The sequence below is a fragment of the Guillardia theta genome (assembly GCF_000315625.1).
Source record: "Guillardia theta CCMP2712 unplaced genomic scaffold GUITHscaffold_8, whole genome shotgun sequence".
Classification (NCBI taxonomy): Eukaryota; class Cryptophyceae; order Pyrenomonadales; family Geminigeraceae; genus Guillardia; species Guillardia theta.
The window spans coordinates 751876-773230 of record NW_005434666.1 but is presented as its reverse complement, the minus strand read 5'-3'; the positions used below and the strand labels follow the sequence as shown (position 1 = coordinate 773230).

The window sequence follows — 21355 nt, the reverse complement described above, 5'->3', positions numbered from 1 at the left end:
GAAGCTGGAGGGCCGCGAGCTTGTCTTCCTCGACCTCCTCGACTTATCTCAGCGTCTCCAGCAGAAGCTCCAGGGAGGAGGCGCTGAGCTGATCGCCTGCTCCTTCCTCGCTTGTATAGGAGCGATCCCAGCTCTCGTCATGGCCAGAGTGCGAATATGTCCTTGTCCTTGTCCTTGTCCTTGTCCTTGTCCTTGTTCTTGTCCTTGTCCTTGTCCTTGTCCTTGTTCTTGTCCTTGTCCTTGTCCTTGTTCTTGTCCTTGTTCTTCTTTCTGTCTTGACGAATCTCGTAGTCAATGCTCGATCGACTTCGTGTGGTTATGGAGCACAAGCTTGATACCAGCTGGGAGCGACTCGTTCGTGGCTTGTCTGAGGCCCTCAGCGAGTTTCTTTCGAGGAGGATGGAAAGGAAGAGGTTGGAGCAGGCGATCTCAGTGGTCAGCAACGGCTGCTCCCTGACCTCCCGCGACAAGGCCCAGGTCCTGTCCTCCTCCTCCTCGTCCTCCTCCTCGTCCTCCTCCTCGTCCTCCTCCTCGTCCTCCTCGTCCTCCTCGTCCTCCTCGTCCTCCTCCTCGTCCTCGTCCTCCTCCTCCTCCTCCTCCTCCTCGTCGTCCTCGTCCTCCTCCTCGTCCTCGTCCTCCTCCTCGTCCTCCTCGTCCTCCTCGTCCTCCTCGTCCTCCTCGTCCTCGTCCTCGTCCTCGTCCTCGTCCTCGTCCTCCTCCTCGTCCTCGTCCTCGTCCTCGTCCTCCTCGTCCTCCTCGTCCTCCTCGTCCTCCTCGTCCTCCTCCTCGTCCTCGTCCTCGTCCTCGTCCTCGTCCTCGTCCTCGTCCTCGTCCTCGTCCTCGTCCTCGTCCTCCTCGTCCTCCTCCTCCTCCTCCTCGTCCTCCTCCTCCTCCTCCTAACGCACGTCTGTCTTTTCTTCTTCCTAATGCTGCTCCACCCCGTCTTCCCTTTCTTCGCGTTCTTCTCGTGCTCCTCCTCCCTGCTGTCTTGATGCTCGCGCAGGCCTTGAGCTTTCTCCTTGAGTCGCAGCTCTTCGACGACAGGCGGCTACTTGAGTTCCGCGTGGCAGGAGAGGAGGGAGGGGGAGGGGAAGGAGCGAAGCTAAGCTTTGAGCTGTGCGAGTTTGTGGGGTCATGTCTGCAGGAGATGGACAAGAGGGTCAGCAGGGCTGTGATGGTGCAGGTGAGCGAGAGGAGGCGGAGAGGTCAAAGGGATTGAGACCAGAGGGAGGAGGAAGACGGAGATGAGGGGCGATGAGGAGGAGGAGGAGGAGGAGGAGGAGGTGGTGGTGGTGGTGAAGGTGGAGGAGGGAGGCGAGCAGGTTTCCAGGCATTCTGACGAGCAAGCAGATAATGGACATGAGGAGGGATGGGGCTGATGTTGTCTGCATCGCTAGTCTATCCTTGAGCCCCTACCACATGCTCGCTTCCTCCTCTACCTCGACGGTCTTGCCTGTTGCTCTGCATCTCCTCCTTCCCTTCCCCAACTCTTTCTTCCTCCCTCCTGCTTTTCCCTTTCTCCTGCTTTGTGCTCAGCATGGCTTGTCCTCTCCTCCTCCTCCTCCTCCTCCTCCTCCTCCTCCTCCTCCTCCTCTCACGCGCATTGCAGGCGATCGATATGGATCAGCTGGTTGATCGCCTGGTAGAAGCCATCAAAGTTTCTCCCTCTCCTTTCGCTCCTCGTTTTAAGAGAGTGTGCCGCAAGCAAGACTCTTGGTTCCTCTGCGCTATCATGAAGGAAGCAGAGGAGGAGGAGGAGGAGGAGGAGGAGGAGGAGGAGGTGAGCATCTGGTGTCGGTGAAAGAAGCGTTTGACTGACAGCATTTGAAGGCAAGTGATGGGCCAAGGGAGCGGATGTTTCACTTGTACAAGCATCACGCGAGCGAGGCAGACCTTTCTTCCCTCCTCTTTGTCTTCTTCTCCTTCTCTCCTCTCACCCCCCTCTTTCTCCCCCTGCTCTTCCTCCCTCTCGTCTTGCTCCATCCCCTGCTCTTCCTCCCTCTCATCTTGCTCCCTCCCCAACTCTTCCCCCTCTCGCTTCTCTCCCCTCTCACTTGTTTCTTTTCTCCTCCTCCTCCATCTTCCTGACTTGCAGCTCAGGCGCTGAAGCTTTCAATGCCCTTCCTTTCCTCACCGCAGGTGGACAGAAAGCTGAGGAGGAGGTGGAAGAAAATCTCCTGGGACGAGTCGAGGAGCGGCAGGAGCAGCGAGTCATTGCTTATCCCTGCCATGACCTCTCACCTTGTTCTCGGGGTTGACGGCAAGGAGGGAGGAGCAGGAGTCGTGTGGTACCCGCTCAAGCTGCGGGAGGGCAGCTACTCTCCCTCCTCTCTGGTCCACATGGTCAACGAGGTCTTGAGGGAACATGCGGAGCTCGCGAGCAGGAGGGTGCGGCTGTCGCTGCAGACGGAGGCGAGAGGATCGAAGTTCTCCTTGGCGTCCCCTCAGCTCTTTCGTCTGCGGGTGGCGCCAGCTGTCGCCTCCGTCCTCGGCTTCTCCTCCCTCGAGACTCTTGCTGTGAGTGCCGGGAGCGGCTGCTCGTCGCTGACAGCTGGGCAGGTCAAGGAGGGGAACAACTTCCTCCTCTCCTCTTCCCCCTGCGGCTGGGGCGAGCGGGATCGCCGCGCGAGGAGGTCCAGGCTGTTGCAGTCCATGTGTCAGGAGCTCGCAGAAGCCTGCGGCTTGATGGCTGAGCATGTGGAGCCGTTTGGCGAGGAGGAGGAGGAGGAGGAGGAGGAGGAGGGGTTCTTCCGTTTTGTCATTGAGCTCAGGAGCTCAGCTATGGAGGATCTCGGGGAAAGTTTGACGAGAGTCATGGAAAGGGTGCAGGAGGAGCAGGCGGAAGGGAAGCACAGGAGGGGAGCATGCATCCTAGACTGCGAGCTGGTCCGAGCAAACTTCCTTCCCCCTCCCTTCTGGACGCAAAGGAAGTTGAGGACGCGACTTGCGGGAGTCTTTCATGACACGCAGCAAGAGCTGGAGCAGCTTCGGCGCTTCCTCATCCCGTCCTTGGCGTGGGCTCTCTCGTCCTCTAACGTCCGCGTGGAGTTGTTGGTCGAACCTCCTCTCGTCCTCCCCTCTCTTGCCTCCCCCCCTCCTCCCTCCCCTCATGACCTGCAGACCTTCCAGCGCAGGACCAGCCACCTGCTCCTCCTCTGCTTGGGGGAAACGATGAAAGAGAGCGACCAGCTTGCTCTTCTCTCCTTCTCCTCACGCGCGCTGCCATGGAGGGCAGCTGGAGGAGACGTGGGACTTGTGCTCAGCTCGCTTCCTCAGTCTCTTCCTGCAGCAGAGCTCTTCCTCTTCCTCCGTGACCCCAGCTTCCTTTCCCATCCCTCCTTCCAGCTCGCAGCTCGCCGTGTCCCCTCCCTGCAGGGCTCGTTCGTCGAGCAAGATGCCAGCAGGCAGGAGGCGCTGCAGGAGGTGAAGCAGCGGCTTGTCCGCCTGCTGGGCTCTCGAGCGAGCATCTACCCCGCAAACTTCCAAGGGTTTCAACTTGACATGTCTGCAGCTGGAGAGGAGCGGGAGAGGCGAGAGAGGAGAGCAGAGAAGCTGCTGGCAAACAGCTCGGCATTTGCTGGACGGCTTAAGGCGGAAGGGAGGGGAGAGGGAGGGGAGGAAAGGTTCATGAGGGCGATAGAGGAAGTGAAGGAGGAGGTCATGGGCGACTGGATGAGCCTTCGCAGGCTCCTCTTGTCGTCTGGGGATGAGGACTCTCCTCCTCTCCCTCCTTCCCTCGACAAACCTCCCTCCATGTCCTCCGCCCTCACTCTCGGCAAGCTCACTTCCTCTCCTCTCGTCGCTGGCGGCGTCCGTCTGGCCCTCGAGACCTTCGCCTGCCTGTGCTACTCGGCTCTCTCCTCCTCCTCCCACCGCCTCGCACATGTCGGAAGGGACCTGCAGCCCTGGCATCTCCTCGAGCAGGAGAGGAGCAGGCAGAGCTGTATCCGGCGCTTTCTCCTCCAGCGGCTTCTCCACATGAGCTCCTTAGCTCCTGCCGACAGCTCCAGCAAGCGAGGAGGAGGAGGCCGACACCTGCTGGTGCAGCAGCTGAGCGAGCATGTTGTCGGGTCAGTCTTCGTCGGCCATGCCGAGTGGAGGAAGGCTGTGCTGCTGCTAGTAGGGAAGCCTCGGTCGGGTAAGAGCAGTCTACTTGCTGATATAGCCTGCGGTCCTGCATCGAAGGAGGAGGAGGAGGAGGAGGAGGAGGAGGAGGAAAAAGAAGGAAAAAAGAAAAGGAGGAAGGTGTTGAGGTTGCTGTTGTTTGCTGAAGGCATGAGCGTACGTGAGTGTATCCTCCAAGTTTGGATGGAGTTGAGGTTGCGATGGAGGAGGGAGGAGGCGTTGAGGAGCAAGCAAGAGATCCTGGCAAGCGTGCGCTGCTCCCACGAGCAGGTGGCGGAAAACCTTCGCAAGGTGACGCGCGTGTGAGAGGAGAGGCATCTGACTCGCTTCTCAGCTCCTCCTCGCCTTCGCTCTCCGGGGCCGGCGGGTGGTGCTGATGGTAGACGGACTGGACGAGAGGGGCAGGAAGGAGCTGGCGGGGATCGTGTGCTGGGCGCAGGAGCGGGTGGAGAGGAGCGAGGAGTACAAGATGTGCCGCATGCGACGACTGGAGCTGCGACCTCCTCGCCCTCCTGCTGACAGTCAGCTGGAGAAGAAGATCGACGGGCTCCTGGTGTCCATCAGACAGCAGGAGGAGGAGCTGGCGAGGCTGGTGGACTCGGCTGCGAGCCTGGAGGAGTGGAGAAGGAATGAGGAGCGGAGGACGCGGCTTGAGCAGGAGCTCGTGGCGATGAAGCAGTCTCAAGTGCTGCTCGCAGCACAGCTGGACCAGGAGAAGAGAGACGGCGAAAGAAAGCAAGAGGACAACGAGGACGAGGACGAGACCGAGGCAGAGGCGGTGATGATACGATACTGATCATGATGTTCTTGTTCATGTTCTTGTTGATGTTGTTCGAGATGTGGTGGTGGTGATGATGATGATGGTGATGAGAGGAGGGAGGAGGAGGAGGAGGAGGGAGGAGGAGGAGGAGGAGGAGGTCTGGTCTGCCATTTTCTGACGAGGAGGAGCAGCGGCTGGGGTATGTTCGTTGCATCCTCACGTGCTGTGTGGAGAGCACGTCGCCGTCGCCTGCAGCCTCAGAGGAGCAGCTGCTGATCCCCGAGATGACGGCCAAGGAGTCGGAAGAGCTCTTGATGCATCATCTCCGTCGCTTCGGAGTTCGGGAGAAGGCAGCAGCAGCAGCAGCAGCAGCAGCAGCAGCAGCAGCAGCAGCAGCAGCAGCAGCAGCAGCAGCAGCAAAGTTTGTGAAGAAGGCAGACAAGAATGACCTTGTCTTGTTCCTCCTCGTCGCGTTCGAGGGCTCCCAGCACGACACTCTCATCTCCTCCTTCCTTGACAAGTGCCCAGCTACCTTGACCTCCCTCTGGCTGGACAGCGGCTCCTCCCCCTCCAACCCATTCAGGTGACCTCACCTGCTCGCCTGCTCGTTCGTCTTATCCTTCACCCAGCCTCGGCCTCCTACGGCTCATGCAAATAGCTCGTCCCCAGCTCGTATACCAGGTGAAGTCCAGCTGACGGCAGCATGCTGGGGCTGACGCTTCTCCAGCTCCTCTCCTTCCTCTCGCAGCACCCTCGAGGCATCTTGAAGGATATCCTCCGCTCGCGCTGCCTCGCCGAGCTCTTGAGCATGCAACACCGGTCCTGTTACCTGTTGGCAGAGGGGAAGGGTCGCTTCCGCCGCATGGACCTCAGCGTCCCTCTGCCGGAGAGGAGGACGTGTCTGGTGAACGGCCTGTTGTGCGAGTGGGAGGAGGCGAAGGTGACGAAGCACCTGACTGCTACTGGCTCTGACTGTTGGCAGAATGATGTCGTGCGGCTCAGCCAGGACGTCTGGCCTGCTGGGGTGGAGGTGGAGATGGTGGCTGCGGATTTCAGCGAGGAGGCGAGCTTCGCCGTGCTGCAGGAGGTAGGGGGAGACACAAGACGAGGGAGGAGAAGCAGAGAGGCGGAGCAGCTCGAGCAAGTCAGCTGACGGCAGCTGCTGCAGGTGGAAGATTTGCTTCGCGAGCTTGAGCGCATGGAGCTGGTGCTGGTGCACCAGCGGCAGGGCCAGGAGGAGGTGATTCCACGGCACCCGGAGATGCTCGTGTGGCGGAGGATTTGAAGAGTAGTTTACAGCATATGTACACAAGTCAGTAGTTGTCCAGATCGTCATCACCCTCGTCCTCGCCCCCATGCTCCTGCTCCTGCTCCTGCTCCTGCTCCTGCTCCTGCTCCTGCTCCTGCTCCTGCTCCTGCTCCTGCTCCTGCTCCTGCTCGTCCTGCTCGTCCAGCTCGTCCAGCTCGTCTTCCAGCTGGTCCACGAGGTCATCACTTGATCCCTCTGACTTTCCGTTGTCAGCCTCAGCTTCCTGGAGGGAGGAAGAGCGAGCAGCAGCGCTGCTGGAGGTCTGCAGGATCGAATCTGCTCCCTCCATCAGCTCCGAGAGCTCTCCGAGCAGTTCCTTGACGTTCCCCTTCGCCTCCTCCTTGTCTCGCAGACTCTCATCCTCTTCCTTCCTCCCCAAGGCCTCAGAGCCCCCCCCGACCCTTCGCTTCTTCCTACTGTGACCTGAGAGCTCCTGATCTGCGTCTGGGGCAGCAGAGGAGATCTTGGAGGCTGCCTTGTCGAGATACTCCTGTTGACCGTCAGGAGGAGCAGAGGAAGGGCACGAGAGGAGAAGCGACCTGCCATCGAGGAGGACGAAACTTGTCCTCGCTGACCTTCTCCCATCTGAATGAGGAGACTGAGACAGTTGCAAGCAGGAGGGCGAAGGAAGAGGGAAACCAGGGTACATGGAGTTCAACAGAGGGTAGGGAGGGAGAGGAGGGAGGGATGCAAGACCTGCTGGCACACGCGTACAACCATTCGGGGCTGACTATCTCAACATCCCCTTGTCTGATGCTCTCGATCACTTTCTCTGTAAGTCCCGTCCTGGTGGAAACAGCGTCAACCTCAACTGGATCGCTCCTCCTCCTCCTCCTCCTCCTCCTCCTCCTCCTCCAGCTTCTGCTTCTGCTCCCTCGCCTCCACGGCCTCCTTCCACCTACCGGATCACAACCACGAGGTGTGTGATTCCCGCGATCTCCTCGCTGCCAAGTGGGTCACGAGCATGACGGAGGAGGAAGCTGCAGGTACCAGCACTGAGCTCCGAGCAGCGAGGCTAGTCGTCCTTCACGTGAAGAGAGGAGGGGGAAGGAGTGCGGGATGACGCCCGAGAAAGCGATCTTCAGCCCAGACAGAACGCGCGACTGAGCTGACCGGAGGAGCTCACGAATGTCTTGGGAGGGTCTGGCCGGCGGCTTGCGGGAAGGCTGGAGAGGTTTTGAGGAGGGGAGGAGTCGCTTGAAAAACGAAGCGTGAAGCTGCGAGAGAATCTGAGCAAGGCGGGGGATGTAATCGTCCAGTCGGTCCTGAGCCAGCAGCTCGGCGAGAAGAGCTTTCAGCTTGCTGTCTGTGACTGGCTCGTCCTCGATCAATGTCCCCTCAGGAACTTCTTGACCTTGCTTCAGCTCTTGTTCCCCGTCGTTCTCTTTCGCTACTTCATCTCCTTCACCCTCGTCCTTCTTTGCTTCATCTTCGTCCTTTGCTCTTTCCTTGGCCTCTTTGACCTCCTCGTCGCCCTTGCCTCCTTTTTGCTCCATTCCTCTTTTAGTCTCCTTTGCATCTTCACTTGCGTCTTCCGGAGCGACTCCTCTCTCCTCCGCACCCTGACAAGCTTGATCTTGACCTGGGGCCTTCTCCACCTCCTTCATTCCTTCGCTTGCAGCAGAACCATCACTCTGCTCCCGCGCTTCCTCCTGCTTCTGAGCCTCATTCAGGCTCCACGAAAAGCTGCTTGACTCTGCCCCCTGCCACTCCCTCGCTGCCACAGGGTTGTGCCCTTCTCCGAGGTCCCGCGGCCAGAACGAGTACCTAGACAGAGTAGATCACGTCAGCTGAGGCTCAGCACGAGTCCAGCTCGTGGATACTTGTCCACTTGGATGAGATTCTCTTGCGAGTTTCGCCCGTCGCTGTACTGATGGTCCCAAGTCTCCGCGTTGTCGTCGAGGATGATGACAAGCGCTCGATGCTCGTCGATGGGGAAAACCTGCCCCACCTCAACTTCCTCCTCGTCACCATCGAGGGTTCGCACCTTGTCAAGCTTCTTGTGCTCCAGAGAGACATCCGTGTAGTCGTCTCGAGATATGATTCGCCCCCGGAACATGCGGCCGCTCTCGTCCAGCATGTGCGCGACAGCTTCCGCGTACTTGCGATCACCTGGGATGAGATTACATGTCTGATCTCACTTGCTGGGACCCCATGCCTGCTGTGTATATGTACAGCTCAAAGAGTCTAGACATCTCGGACAGGAAGTTGCGGATCTTCACATGAAACATTGGCAAGAGAAGGAGAACGTCAGTCAGGCAAGCACAGGCGCTGCCTCACCCCAGGGCGCAATTTGGTGTAATATCTCGCAGCCGAGACTTGGAGGACGTGAACGTCCTTGCACTGTTCATGGAGCGTTTGCATGATCTGAATTGCAACAAGCATCAGGATCAGCCTCATTGGCAGGCTCTCTCCTGACCATCTCCTCCATTTCTGTTCTTGGCAGGGTCGTGTGAAGCAAGGTGTGGTCGAGGTCGAGCACCAGAGCCTGAACATTAGTGACGACCAAGATCCTCTCCCACCCACCCACCCTCCCTCCCTCCCTGACCAGCTTCCTGGATCGCAGCAGTTCTTCCACCCGTTGCATCTGCTGCCGCTTGATGCTTGCAGGAGAAGAGCGCAGGGCCGGATGCACCACACCCCGAACATGCCGAAGCTTTGCGGCTTGTCTAGTCTTGAAGATGCGACATGCGTCTCTCTGTCCAGCTGAGCCGGAGCAGCAGCAGTAGCATGGCCTCCCGATTCTTCTACATCTGCTCCACAGAGGGTGCAGATCCCTGCGTGCACTCGTCAGTTTCCACGTGACAGGAGGAGGAAGAGAGGACCTTGGAAGGTGTCATCATGCGGGCATTGTTGGATGACGCAGACTTGTTGCCCCTCGCTCAGCTCATCGCCCTCCTCCACCAGCAGCCTACGAACCTACCACACATTTCTCAGCATGGAGACACATATCTCAATCCGACGTCACCAGCCCGGCACGAGACGCTCGGAGCTCCTCATGCCCTGACTTGGAGAGACTTTCTATCCGAGCAATGGCCTTGAGGAACGAGACCCACACGATGATGGATGAGCAAGCTATCATTGCACTCCACTCGCCTTACCTTCCCTTCATGCACGCTGTCTCCCACCTTTACCATCCATCTGGAGCGAGGTTGTGTTGAGAAACGAAAGAAACTTATAGTTCATGAAGATTCTACTATTTCCTTCTGATCTTCTCCTGAAAATCATGGAACACTAAACCCTCTCTCTGACTTGAGGATCAGTCACTCTTTCTCTCTACCCACCTCTCGAGTTCGTCACCTGATCTTCTCAGCCTCCAATCCTCTGCCTTCTCCTCTCTCATCATCATTCCCCTTGTTCTTCTCATTCATTATCTTCCTCCTCCTCCCCTCCCCCCCCCTCTCCCTCCAGCTCATCCTCCATCACCTTCGCAGCCGAGCCCGATCTCCTTGCCATGTCGTCGCCATCCGCCCTGACACTTTTATCCCCCCTCATCCCCATATAGCCCTCATCCCCACCATGCAGCCTGTGTGCAGCCCTCATCCCCACGCATCCGCATGTAGCCCTCATCCCCATCATGCATCCCCGTGTGGCCCCTCATACTGCCCTCATACCCTCATCCCTGCCCTCATCCCCTCACCTTCATCCACCCCCTTCATGCTGCTCGATGGGTGTGTTCTTAAATCTAAAAACTTTTTATGTCGATACGTTGTGATCTCGATCAATCTCGCATCCCTTGAGCTTCAAAAAATCATAAACATTTATACTTAAAACGTTTTTGTGGCAGCAAGGGGCGTTATAGTAGCCAATGTCGGGGTAGGTAGCAAGAAATCAATGACCGGTAGTATGACAAAGGGGGATAATGATAATGAATATATGGGGTACTAATGAAAAGAGGTGGGTGTGTCACTGTTTGGGGTTGAGATGGGTGTGGATATGAATCTGTACACCCAGAAATGGTGGGGGTGATTGCAGATGAAAGTAGGGGTGATCGAAGTAAATGTGACCGATGTACGGGTTCGGGATGGAATTGTGGTGGGTGATATGAAATTTGTAGGGTACCAGGTCAAAGTTTGAGATGAGGAATGCATGGGGTATCCTATACTGTGAAATTTACTAAGATAAAACTTGATGAATTGATCCTCTAGAGCCCATAGAATGTCGATACCGAGGCTAGATTTCCAAGGTACGGTATAGGAACAATGGTCCTTCGAAAGTGGGGTAGGGTGAAATACGTTTGTAGCGAATGATAGGGTGGGGTACAGGAAAATGGAGGGGTGGGGTAGAAAGTGGTCCATGCAACCAAGGTCGGATGAGGAGGAAGTCTAGAGTGAGGTACAGGGGGTGAGGGTATTCAAATGACCACCAAATAGGGGTACTTTCGTCGATATTTGTATGGGTACAGAGATACAAGTGAGGGTAATCATGAACAGGGGTGATGTTAACAATGCGATCGGAGTTGAGATATGAGGGGTGGGGTAGTCAAGGGGCAGGAGGCGGAAGGTGAGGAGCATGCAACGAAGGCGCGTAAAGTGAAGGCGAGCAGGGAGAAAGAAGGAAGAATGCACAAGAAAGCACAACTCAGATGTTGCATAGAGTGTATGAGTGACGAGTGCCTCATCAAAGATAGGAAGGTGGATGTAAACAAGGGTCAGAAGGAAGCGAGGACAAGGCAACTTTGGTTGAATCGAACAGGATTAGTGTTTGTCAGGGATGGGGGCATTCGATGGAAAATTGGGGGGGTTGGTAGGGGCTGGGAGGCAATTGCGACGAGGATGAAAGTAAGAATCTGAGTGCAGAGATGGATTGAGCAGAAGCAGAAATTTTCTTGGTGTGTTCCAACGTGTCATCGTGACGCACAAAGTTAGTGACGGGGGATTGGTGAAAGTAGGATGGTGCGATGCCACCAAATGGAGGGAAAATAGCGGGGCTAGTAGAGTGCCGGTAAAGTGGAGAGTGTCACGGATAAAATATAGCGATCAAGATATTGAACTTGCTTCGAGAGTGACCGAATGTTCAGATAGCGGCAAAAGAGCAGCCCAAAAAAGCCAACACGCTCGAAGAAAGACCCTCACAGACAGGCAGAAGCAGTCAAGATCAAAACAGTTTGAGAGAGGCATCACGGGCAGATACACACAGGCATACTCAAATCCAGCGTGGTATCTCACTTTGTGGGTACAGATCAGAATCAGAAACGTGGCTTGCATGAGATTTTGGGTTGTGCACTTGACTTCGAAGATACAAAACTGTCAGCTCATAGCAACATTTTTTGAACCATGAGATAGTTGATTGTGCATCCCAACAACTGATCAGGATGAAACGCTCTAGCCTCCTCTTCTACTGTATATTTGCGTACCTAAAAACTCTCATGGATTCATCATCAGAATTCAACCAGTTAGGGTTTGCTCCTGGCATCACCATCGAGGGTCAGTATCTGGCAAGTCTCGTTCCTACACGCTCGCCCTCCTCGAAATGTGCTAATCCTGTGCCTCAGAAAATTCACAATTCTATGGAATGGGACAGGGCACTAGAACATTTGCATTGGCAGAGGGATCAGGGCTTCAATGGTCAGTTCTGGAGAGTGCTCTTGCACGATGATGATCAACACACCATGGAATATGCTATGGACGTGATTGAAGAAATTTTGAAACAAGAGCATGTTGGTCCATTTCCTGGATTTGTGCGAAAAGCAAGGGTGAGGTGGATAGCATACCAAACTCATCACTACGGCAAAGGAACTTTAGCAACGCTCCCGGAAGTGAATGCAAGAAGAGCACGGCAGATGCTTGAGAGCGCAGGCTTCGCTTGCTCCCTTGTTCCTGAATGATTCTGATTTTCAAAGCTATGTCTATCTGTTCTTGTTGAGTTGTGTTGGCCTTGCTTGCTTCATCCAGTGCGGTACTCTTGCTTTCCTTGACATCTCGCCACCCTAGTTTAAAACCTCTTACTTTTCTGGAATTCAGACGATGCTCAGAACGTACCTTTCTACGACTTTCTTTCAAATCTGTTGCAAACTTAAATTGATCTGCATGCAAACAATTTTCATGATTTTCTCGTCAGAATTTTCTCGATTTATTGTAAAGCAATAATGATACGAATTAGCAATAGGATCCGAATAAGCAGTAATCATGCCTTCGTATGGGAGGAATTCCATAGTCTACAACTTCGCGATAGCGAATGACACTTAAGAGTAAAGTTCACATGAAGAAGATAACGTCTGTGCCCCACTGTCAAGCTAGCAGCTGGATCGTTCAAGCAGGAGAGCTTTGAACTTAAGTTTTCACTTGTTGACATGGTAGTGATGAACACGTGTCAACCCTTTGAAGACAGTGTTCCCAGCTCCTCCTAACATGAAATTGGTTGGAAAGTCTCCAGGCATGCGAGCCTTGGATTGCATGGGCTGTCCGGGCATCATCGGTGGAGGCTCCTTGGAGGGCAATGTCTGCACAGGAGTGAGCTTGTTACATCTTCGGGGTCAAATCTCACCGCAAGCCAGTGATTCATCACCACGAACGCCATCCCCACCACGCACAAAGCCAATGCAACGAAAGCCAGGAACTTCATGTAGAAATTTCCCGAGAATTCTTCTTTGCTGCTAGCCATCGCCCCTGCCGTCGTGTAGTGTCCACTGAAGGTGCAGTGAGACCTCACCATCCGCCACCGGATCACCCCCACCTTCCATCTGTACGGTATCTTTGCTTTGCCATTCCAGCAGGGTGAGTACAGTCTCTGCAAACCAGATTCAATCACTTGAAGTTTCTAACCGCCGTACAAAAATCCTCAACAGCATTATGGCAATTCACAAGCAAGCAAATTGCACAGTGTCATCGCAAGCTATTTTAGATGTATGCAGTTAGAAGATTTGTCGCGGGTTATCTCCCTTAACGCGATAGCAAGGTTAAGCCAGCAACAGTACAGTAAACACAATGCGCATCTATTGACATCAATACGGTTCTGGTCAGGCTGCCCGGCGTGTTCAATTCCTGCAAGGGTGCTGGTATGGACATCAAGGCATTTATGCCTACTTAAAGACATCTCATTCTTCTTGCGATTCTGAAAAGATTCCTCAAGCATGGTCCTGACAGGGCTGCCAGAGCTTGACCGTATCAGCTTCACACTACCTTTGCTTTATTTCCAGCTGGACCTCGGAATAATCTCTTCTCTTCTCGATTTCCTATGCTTGCTGCTCTTGTCTGCCCTTGTCTTCACCTCCTCGTTCCTTGCTCATCACCTCTCCTCCTGCTCGCCATCCTCATTCCCATGTGCATTTCCTCCCCTTGCCCCTTGCCACCTCGACTTGCACAGCTCCAAAATCTCAGGAAATTTCAAATTCTTTTGGATTATTTGAAATCTAGGATGCAGGGTCACTGTGAAATAGTTCATAGCGCTCCAAATGTGTACCGGGTCAAGCCCAAAACTAATAAGTGCGTTCTATAATTAATTATTAGAGTCAAGAGATATACGTTCTTGTACCAGAAGTTGTACTGACAGAAACATATAAAATATAAATTCATTAATATCAATACAATTATCTGTATCCATAATTAGTTATATAAAATAAATCATTGGCATAGGAGGACGTATAAATTCTTTTTTAGAAAAATTAAGTAATATTATATATTCCAGTAGTACAGCACCTGTGGAGGGCCGTTGCCCCCATGCGTTGCCCCAGGGAGGACAAGGGAGGAGTGAAACTTGTTCCTCCCAGTCGCACCCTCCTGCTCCTCCTGCTCCTCCCCCTACGCCTACCGTATCCTCCTGCTCCTCCTGCTCCTCCTGCTCCTCCTGCTCCTCCCCCTACGCCTACCGTATCCTCCTGCTCCTCCTGCTCCTCCTGCTCCTCCCCCTACGCCTACCGTATCCTCCTGCTCCTCCCCCTACGCCTACCGTATCCTCCTGCTCCTGCTCCTCCTGCTCCTCCTGCTCCTCCTGCTCCTCCCCCTACGCCTACCGTATCCGCCTGCTCCGCCTGTTCCTCCGCCACTCCTCCTTGGGCCTCCTGATCCTGCTCCTCCTGCTCCGCCTACTCCTCCGTCTACTTCTACCGTCTCCTCCTGCTCCTTGCCGCCTACTCCTACCATTACCTCCTGCTCCTCCTGCTCCTTGCCGCCTACTCCTACCGTATCCTCCTCATCCTCCTACCCCTGCTCCGCCTACTCCTACTCCTACTCCTCCTACTTCTCCGCCTACCGTTCTACTCCTGCTCCCGAGTCCTTCTACTCCTCCCCTACTTCTACTCCTGCTCCTCCTACTCCTACTCCTCCGCCTACTCCTGCTCCTCCGCCTACTGAAGGCTCCTCCGCCTACTCCTCCGCCTACTCCTCCGCCTACTCCTGCTCCTCCGCCTACTCCTGCTCCTCCGCCTACTCCGCCTACTCCTGCTCCTCCTACTCCTCCGCCTACTCCTACTCCTCCGCCTCCGCCTACTCCGCCTACTCCTGCTCCTCCGACTCCTCCTGCATCTCCTGCTGCTCTGCCTACTCCTGCTCCTACTCCTGCTGCTGCGGCATCTCCTCCAGTCCCCGGCGGAGTCCTGCACCTCGTTCTCCTGCTGCTCCTGCTCGTACACCTGCTGCTCCTGCTCCTGCTTCTGCTGCTCCTAATCCACCAGCTCCTCCTGCCTCTGCTTCTCGTGCATGCTCCTCCTGCTCTTCCTGCCACCATTGCACTTGCTCGGGTGTACCTGCTGCTCCTGCTGCTGTCGCTCTCGCTCGCTCTCCTTCTCTCCCGCAGCCCCTCCAGCTTTCAACTCCACCAACACAATTCCATCCTTCAACCTTCTTGTGCGACGAACACCCAGCCATTTGCTCCCTTGTCAACATCCCTCTGACGTGTGTCACGACTTGCCTGCTAAGCCTCACTGGAGTAGCTGCAGACTCGCGACTCAATCCCACGTGCTCTATTCAAGAAGCGAGAAGGTGCTCATGTGTGGGGCCGAGGGGGAGGAGCGGGTGACTTGTGACTGAGCGGCTACAGCAGGTGCCATGACGGGGCTAACGACACTCCATCAGTGAACACGTGAGCGCCGTCAGGAGGGAGCGATCGGCATGTCCAACTTCCTCCCTCCCAGCCCCAAGAGAGAATAGTACATGCTCGCCTCAGCTGATGCTTCTCTTAATCATGTGCTTCACAGTGCTAGACATGCTGTGGATGAAATTCAGCGCCGCTCGCTGGAGTCCTTCAGGATGCCATCCTCTTTCTTCGATACCAGACAAACTTTCGATCAGCCCAAAGCCTCCATGGCTGACGCGGTTCGCTCAGTACCTTGCGCGTGAGGCCTTTGACGTGTCGGTTGTTTCCAGGGGAAGCCGGTCGTCAAGAAGAGCGCTCTTAGAGAGTCGCTGGATCAGATCGACGATCGAATGAAGAGGGTGGAAACTGAATTCTTCAGCAGCCGGTGAGGTGCGGGGAGTGCCGGATGTCGATGACTGATCCTCAGGGTGGCATCTGAGCTGCTAGAAGTCGATCGAAGCTTCGTGCACGAGAGGATCAGACACCAGGTGGAGCAAGTGTGCGAACACGGAAAGCTGAAGCTTGACGCGACAAGCAAAAGGCTGGTGAGCTCAACTTCAGGAAGAGGAGGAGGACTGCTGATCTTCATGGATTTCCAACAGAATCCTTGCATCGAAACGCTCCAAAGCCAAAATCATTCGATCGCTCAGGCACTTAAAGAATTGAGCGATGTTGGAAAGATCCTCAACCAAGACAGTGACGTTTGAGAGCTTCGAGATGCGGGTGGGAAACAAGCCAAGGTAGAAGCAGAACAATAACGAGCTAGAAGCTGATAAGTATTCCAAGTTTCTGAGTCGATTGTTTCTATTGATTGTTTCCTATTCATATCAAAGTTGAGTTGGAGGTTTTGCAAGCGTGAGAGACGCTGTCCCATCTGTGTACACCACCGGAACAACCTGCGCAAGGGGGTCATGCTCCCGCCATCATCGCCCTCGCCTCACGTTCTTCTTGACGCCTTCCAGTCTCTCGGAGATCCACTTGCCGTTACAAGAGAACTCAAGAGTTCCCGCGTCCGCATCCAAACGGATGGTTATCCTGCAGCAGCGCGTGAGAGGTTGAGGAGGAAGAGAAGAGATTGACTTGTCGCCAGCGCCGAAGGGAGGAAGCTTCTCCCAATCTCCCACCAACACGTCTCCATCGCACAAGAATCCCTTGGAATGATAGAACCTGCGGCTGTCGTCACCGTGACCAGCAGGGACACAGCAGCATCACCAGGCGCTTCCTCTTGCTTCTTCTCGTCGGAGACTCCTGCCAGTCTTGACATCAGGAAGAGCAACTCCGACTCCACACCAGTGGATGCTATTCGTTTTGGCAAACTCGACCTCCCACTCTGTCATGCACGCACTCAGTCGTGCGCAGAACTAGGCTAGCGGAAGCACCAAATCGGCCGGCTTGTAGAGAAGCATCGATCAGGGCTACTCCGAATTCAGGTTCTGCTCGCGTCTTCTTGATCTGGTTTCCTTGTGTCTTGAGAACGCTATCTACATGCTTCCACCTCCAATACAAGTTAGCTCATGACCAAGCTGGTGCCGAGAAACATTACCGAATCATGTTCGCAGCGTCAGCGCTATTTGCCATTTGATTGATCTGCCCAACCATGTCGAGAACTGATCTCCTCTGCAAAGACAGAATCAAACTAGGCAATTCTTCAAACAGCTCGCGGCACCTGTGACGAAACTGATGGCGGGACGTCTGGTTTGGTGGCATTCTCTGAGTCTTGACTTGGAAGGTCGGGCTTCTCCTCCATCTTGCTCATCGTTTCTTCTTCCTTGTCGTTTGTCAGGATCTCTGACTTCACCTCGGCCCTGAGCTCAAACGATTCCTTCTTTCGAAGCACTCCCGACCTTGTGTCCTCATTGCCGACTCTCAGGCTCGCAGGCCTTTCAGTAGTCACTGCGGATACTTCGCGAGCCTTGTCCATGTCGTCACGCAGCGCAATGTCATGCGAGGATCCTTCAGCGTCAGCCCCCCATTGTTGGATTGTGTCCTCTGCTCTTCGCTCTTCCACCGCCTGCACGGTCGGCAATGTGGATGATCGTGCATCGCTCTGCCGTCGTTCGTGTCCGCTTGATATTTCAGGTGCTTGCTGGGGCTTCAGCGGAACGATTTCACCCCTGTGCGAGCCATTCTCCTTATCTTGCTGCGCACTCAGTCTGGTCGTCGGATTGAAACCTTTCGGTGACTCCTTTGTCATTTTCTCTCGATCTTGAGTAGGCTCGAAGTTTTGTCTTCGTTCCTCGAGCTTTCTCGTCACTCCCAAGTCTGACCTGACGTGAACGTCCTCCTTGGGTTTCATCGGTGGGCTCTTGACATGTACACTTGATGGTCGCGCCTTGCGCATTGGCAGCATAGGATCCACACTTGAACGGTTGGGAGGTGAAGCCTTCAGGAACGTCAAGAACAAGATCGAGAGAGAGATCAAGAGAACTTACGCTGCGTCTTTTTACTTCATGATCATCCTGAGCCTTTAGAGGTCGAATCAGCCCGTGATGCAAACGAATGATCCCTCCACAAGTCATCTCACCGTCGCGTGCTTTGCAGGACTGGTTTCGCTCTTGAGGCCGATGTTCGCTTGAGGAATGCGAGCTGCAACTTCTGACACGTCATCGTTTTGCGCACTCCTGCGCTTGTAGCCGCCGATGAGCATGATGTCAATTCCCTGCACAGCCTTTCTTCAGTGATTTTCAGATCAGCTGCCCGCTGTACCTCCATCCAAATCTTTCGCTCCTCCTTTGACGGAGCGATCAACAGAAGACTTATCCCTCCCTCACATACCACTCCTGACAAGTGGAATGCGGTGAGAAGGGGTCAAGGACGATCGCCGGCCTTACGGAAAGATCGTTCAGCAACGTCCGAGGAGACGTGATGGTACTCTTCGACCACAGCGCCACATCCAGGAAGCACGGATAGAACCTGTAAGTGTCATCATCTTTAGCACAAGAACATGAGCTGAAAGCATCACAGGCCCGACAGTCTTCCCATCGTAGCTCAACTTCTTCTCACTGCAGAAAATGTTAACGTAGGTTCCACAAAAAGCTGACAGCAGTACGGTAGCATCTTGAAGAACTTTCTGTGCGGTTTACCTCGGCCACCGTTCGTGTACTTCTCCAGATAGCCTCCTGCACGGTAGGATGAGCATCCTAGGATCGGCTTCCAAGGGGCAGGCGACTCCAACCTTTCAGAACGAAGTTGGTGGCCCTGATTTTTTCAGCTACGTCCTCGACAGCGCTTTTCCTTGAGGAGCTCTTCTGATCGGGGAGGCGTCAGATGTTAGCAATGTCCGAGAGGTTTGTGAGTACCGCAGTGGCGTTGGACAGTCGCTGTAAGATCTGGATATGCTCGGGAACTTCCTTATCATGACTGCTCGACGGCGCATGTTGTGGTTGTGCCGACTGGACGTAGAGAGGGTTTGTAGAGGCTGGCAGGACATGACCAAGCGCCTTCGCCTGTAGCTAGAGGATAAAGTCAATAAGCTGCTTTCCTTCTCGATGCAGAACGTTAAGGAGCAGAAGAGGCTCTACGTATAGCTCAGGGACTGGTGAGCTGTCGGCTTCAATGATGTCAACAACATGCATGCTCTTCTTGATGTGACTCTATACAATCTGTACTACATTATAACTCTTGATCCCAGCAAAGATTAGCAGTGAGACAATCAAGTAACAAGTCGCTCTTGCCCTCTATGTCAAACCTGAAGTGTTCGCTGCTCATCGCTGCTTGGTATTCGATATCTGCCTATGACTCCACATCCACCACTGTTCACGTATCTATTCCTGCTCCTGTCTCTCCAGATATCTCTGCCAACATAATCTCACCCTGTACTTCATCTCAATCTCAATCCCTCTGCAAGCCCGACAGCTCTCGTCCCACTTGCTCATCATGGCCTCGGCTCTCACCTTGGTCCGGTCCCCCATGCGCGTGACGCCGAGCTGCTTCAGCTGAGCCTCGTTGAGGGCGGCAAGAGCTTCGGAGTCGATGCCCTCCTCCTCGAAGACCTGGATCAGGTTCCCCAGCCCCAGCTCCCCGAGCCATCCCGCCACCACGCTCTCCGTCATCTCGCGCCCTCCTCCCGCCACCACCCTCACCCACCCACCCCCTCCTGCTCCCACCATCACCTACCCCTTCTCAAATCCGTCTACCACCCCCCGATCTAAAGAATGGACCCCTCACTGCTAAATTCGCACCCCCCATTACTCTCACTATCACCCTATCTCCAGGATAAACACCAGGTACCCCTACCTACTTGTGACCCCCCTGTTGTCTGTAGACCCTCCTCTTCATCACCCCACCCCACTTGCCTCCCCCCCCTCACACTTCCTTGGCTCTCCCGGATTCGAGGTGTCCGTTTCTTCCGTTACATATTCAGTTATGTTCTGGTTTATACGTTACAAAACGGTTGTAAAATACGTCGAAAAGTCGCTGACGAGGAGGCGCGATGGTGTCGTACGCGGTAAGACTGAGGGAAGGAGGAGGAGGAGGAGGCGATGCTGCTGATGCCGATGCCGATGCCGATGCCGATGCCGATGCCGATGCCGATGCCGATGCCGATGCCGATGCCGATGCCGATGCCGATGCCGATGCCGATGCCGATGCCGATGCCGATGCCGATGCCGATGCTGCCGATGCTGCCGATGCTGCCGATGCTGCCGATGCTGCCGATGCTGCCGATGCTGCCGATGCTGCCGATGCTGCCGATGCTCCTGATGCTCCTGATGCTGCCGATGCTGGCGATGCTCCTGATGCTGGGGATGCTGGCGCTTTAGGAGGAAGAGGTGGAAGAGAGGGAAAGTGGAAGGCGGATACTAGCATGAGGGTTGCGATCAGAAGGACGACGAGGATATGTGCAGGGATAAAATTAGTGAGAAGTGGGAACAAGTTTGTAGACCATGATGAAACTTCAACTGTATTTCTTGGATGACGTCTCTTGATCGAATCGAGCAGTAAGTTGAATAGCGATGTCAAATGGATTGGATCAGGAATGTGACAGAAAAATTACATTTGAGTCTGGTGAAAAGCGCACTTGCTTTGTCTTCCTCAAATTTGCATTTGCAAGCTGAAAGCAAGTCTTATTTGATTGCATTTTGCTTCAAATTTCTTCCTAACGACTCAACGTCGTGTGTTCTGACATCTTCTTGCCAGGGGACGATCAAGAAGCGATCCCACCCTAGCATGCAGGTTGCGGGGATAGCTTGCAGTGTCATTCTTTTCGTAGCCGTTGCATACTATGCGCCGAGACAGCTGAACTTGACTGAGGAGAAGCCCGACGAGCTCTTGACAGACTCTGTCTCCATAGCCAACAAGATCTTGAAGGACTCCAAATTCAAGCATGCATCACGATCTGAGAAGGAAAAGACTGTTCAGAGCTTGTTGGCTAAGGGAAGCGAGCATGCTTCTGGGAAGAAAGTGGTTTCAAAAGTTGCCAAGATCGTTGCCAACAATCACCTCACGTATCACCAGCGGATGATGGCGATGAAGAGGCTGCTTGACATGCACACTGATTCTCTTCAGTCCTCCAAGCACCCGCACGCCGCTCTCTCTCACAAAGCTGCAGCTCCTCATCCTCACAAGGTTGTTGCGCACCATGCTCAAGCGAGCAAGGAGAAGCAGCATGCCATCAAGAAGGTTGTTCACCACGCTACCGCCAGCCATGCAGCAGGTACTCGTTGATTCTTCAACTTGATGTTGTGAGTCTCATGGAACTTCAGACAAGCCCACTGCCAGCGACAAGGTGTCCAAGTTCGCCAAGCTGGTGAAGTGGGCTGAAGCGCATGGGCTGCCTAAGAAGTTGGCGAACAATCCCAAGGATAGAAAGAAGGTCTGTGTTACCCCTCTTCTTCTCTCTGCTCGGGGACTCATCCCTCATTTGTTGCAGGTGAAGGACATTATTGCAAGGATGAAAGCGGATGCGATGGTGGAGTCGATTCAGAAACAATTTAAAAGCGATGATGCTAACGTGGAGGACATTGTCCATGGTGATTAGAAACTTTCTCATGAATGTTCATCCTAATCCATGTCTGCAGGAGCTGACTCGTCAGCAGCTGGGGTAGTGTAAGGCACAAACAAGAAAACTTAAATAAAGCATCAAGACCTTAGGGAAGTTTGGCGGTCTTCACGATGTACCAGGATGGAAAGGAATATTCAAGAGTGACACC

General features: G+C 54.5%; 8 protein-coding genes across 8 annotated transcripts; 4 read left to right on the top strand and 4 right to left on the bottom strand.

Moving 5' to 3' along the window:
- Positions 1-137: 137 nt before the first annotated feature.
- On the bottom strand, positions 138-1604 carry GUITHDRAFT_101800 (hypothetical protein; the record flags this gene model as incomplete). The annotated part of the gene is made up of 2 exons (XM_005839562.1): positions 138-896; positions 1599-1604. The coding sequence occupies 2 exons, from the start codon at positions 1602-1604 to the stop codon at positions 138-140; spliced, it is 765 nt and encodes a 254-aa protein (XP_005839619.1).
- Positions 1605-2229: 625 nt separating this feature from the next.
- On the top strand, positions 2230-6170 carry GUITHDRAFT_101799 (hypothetical protein; the record flags this gene model as incomplete). The annotated part of the gene is made up of 8 exons (XM_005839561.1): positions 2230-4138; positions 4274-4416; positions 4460-4903; positions 5077-5468; positions 5515-5566; positions 5613-5825; positions 5868-5972; positions 6054-6170. The coding sequence occupies 8 exons, from the start codon at positions 2230-2232 to the stop codon at positions 6168-6170; spliced, it is 3375 nt and encodes a 1124-aa protein (XP_005839618.1).
- A 28-nt stretch (positions 6171-6198) lies between these two features.
- On the bottom strand, positions 6199-9276 carry GUITHDRAFT_101798 (hypothetical protein; the record flags this gene model as incomplete). Its single annotated transcript, XM_005839560.1, has 13 exons — positions 6199-6684; positions 6734-6779; positions 6891-6980; positions 7097-7138; positions 7185-7961; positions 8018-8136; positions 8182-8295; positions 8336-8410; positions 8475-8561; positions 8614-8682; positions 8835-8971; positions 9020-9113; positions 9163-9276. 13 exons carry the CDS (start codon positions 9274-9276, stop codon positions 6199-6201), a joined length of 2250 nt encoding a protein of 749 aa, XP_005839617.1.
- Positions 9277-11508: 2232 nt separating this feature from the next.
- Positions 11509-12021, top strand: GUITHDRAFT_101797 (hypothetical protein; the record flags this gene model as incomplete). Its single annotated transcript, XM_005839559.1, has 1 exon — positions 11509-12021. One exon carries the CDS (start codon positions 11509-11511, stop codon positions 12019-12021), a length of 513 nt encoding a protein of 170 aa, XP_005839616.1.
- Positions 12022-12246: 225 nt separating this feature from the next.
- GUITHDRAFT_150608 (hypothetical protein) lies at positions 12247-12925 on the bottom strand. The gene is made up of 3 exons (XM_005839558.1): positions 12870-12925; positions 12681-12822; positions 12247-12636 (listed from the first exon to the last, which is right to left on the bottom strand). Exons 1-3 carry the CDS (start codon positions 12899-12901, stop codon positions 12475-12477), a joined length of 336 nt encoding a protein of 111 aa, XP_005839615.1. The 5' UTR covers positions 12902-12925; the 3' UTR covers positions 12247-12474.
- Positions 12926-15063: 2138 nt separating this feature from the next.
- On the top strand, positions 15064-16052 carry GUITHDRAFT_150607 (hypothetical protein). Its single transcript, XM_005839557.1, has 5 exons — positions 15064-15112; positions 15174-15279; positions 15328-15445; positions 15497-15591; positions 15634-16052. Exons 2-5 carry the CDS (start codon positions 15242-15244, stop codon positions 15911-15913), a joined length of 531 nt encoding a protein of 176 aa, XP_005839614.1. The 5' UTR covers positions 15064-15112; positions 15174-15241; the 3' UTR covers positions 15914-16052.
- GUITHDRAFT_101794 (hypothetical protein) lies at positions 16034-19258 on the bottom strand (the record flags this gene model as incomplete). Its single annotated transcript, XM_005839556.1, has 17 exons — positions 16034-16102; positions 16148-16241; positions 16287-16373; positions 16419-16454; positions 16497-16536; positions 16586-16701; positions 16750-16823; positions 16873-17589; positions 17639-17671; positions 17731-17865; positions 17913-17986; positions 18038-18119; positions 18169-18242; positions 18290-18325; positions 18382-18454; positions 18506-18658; positions 19019-19258. 17 exons carry the CDS (start codon positions 19256-19258, stop codon positions 16034-16036), a joined length of 2133 nt encoding a protein of 710 aa, XP_005839613.1.
- A 1096-nt stretch (positions 19259-20354) lies between these two features.
- GUITHDRAFT_161241 (hypothetical protein) lies at positions 20355-21298 on the top strand. Its single transcript, XM_005839555.1, has 4 exons — positions 20355-20859; positions 20909-21018; positions 21076-21175; positions 21224-21298. The coding sequence occupies exons 1-4, from the start codon at positions 20373-20375 to the stop codon at positions 21253-21255; spliced, it is 729 nt and encodes a 242-aa protein (XP_005839612.1). The 5' UTR covers positions 20355-20372; the 3' UTR covers positions 21256-21298.
- Positions 21299-21355: the final 57 nt, after the last annotated feature.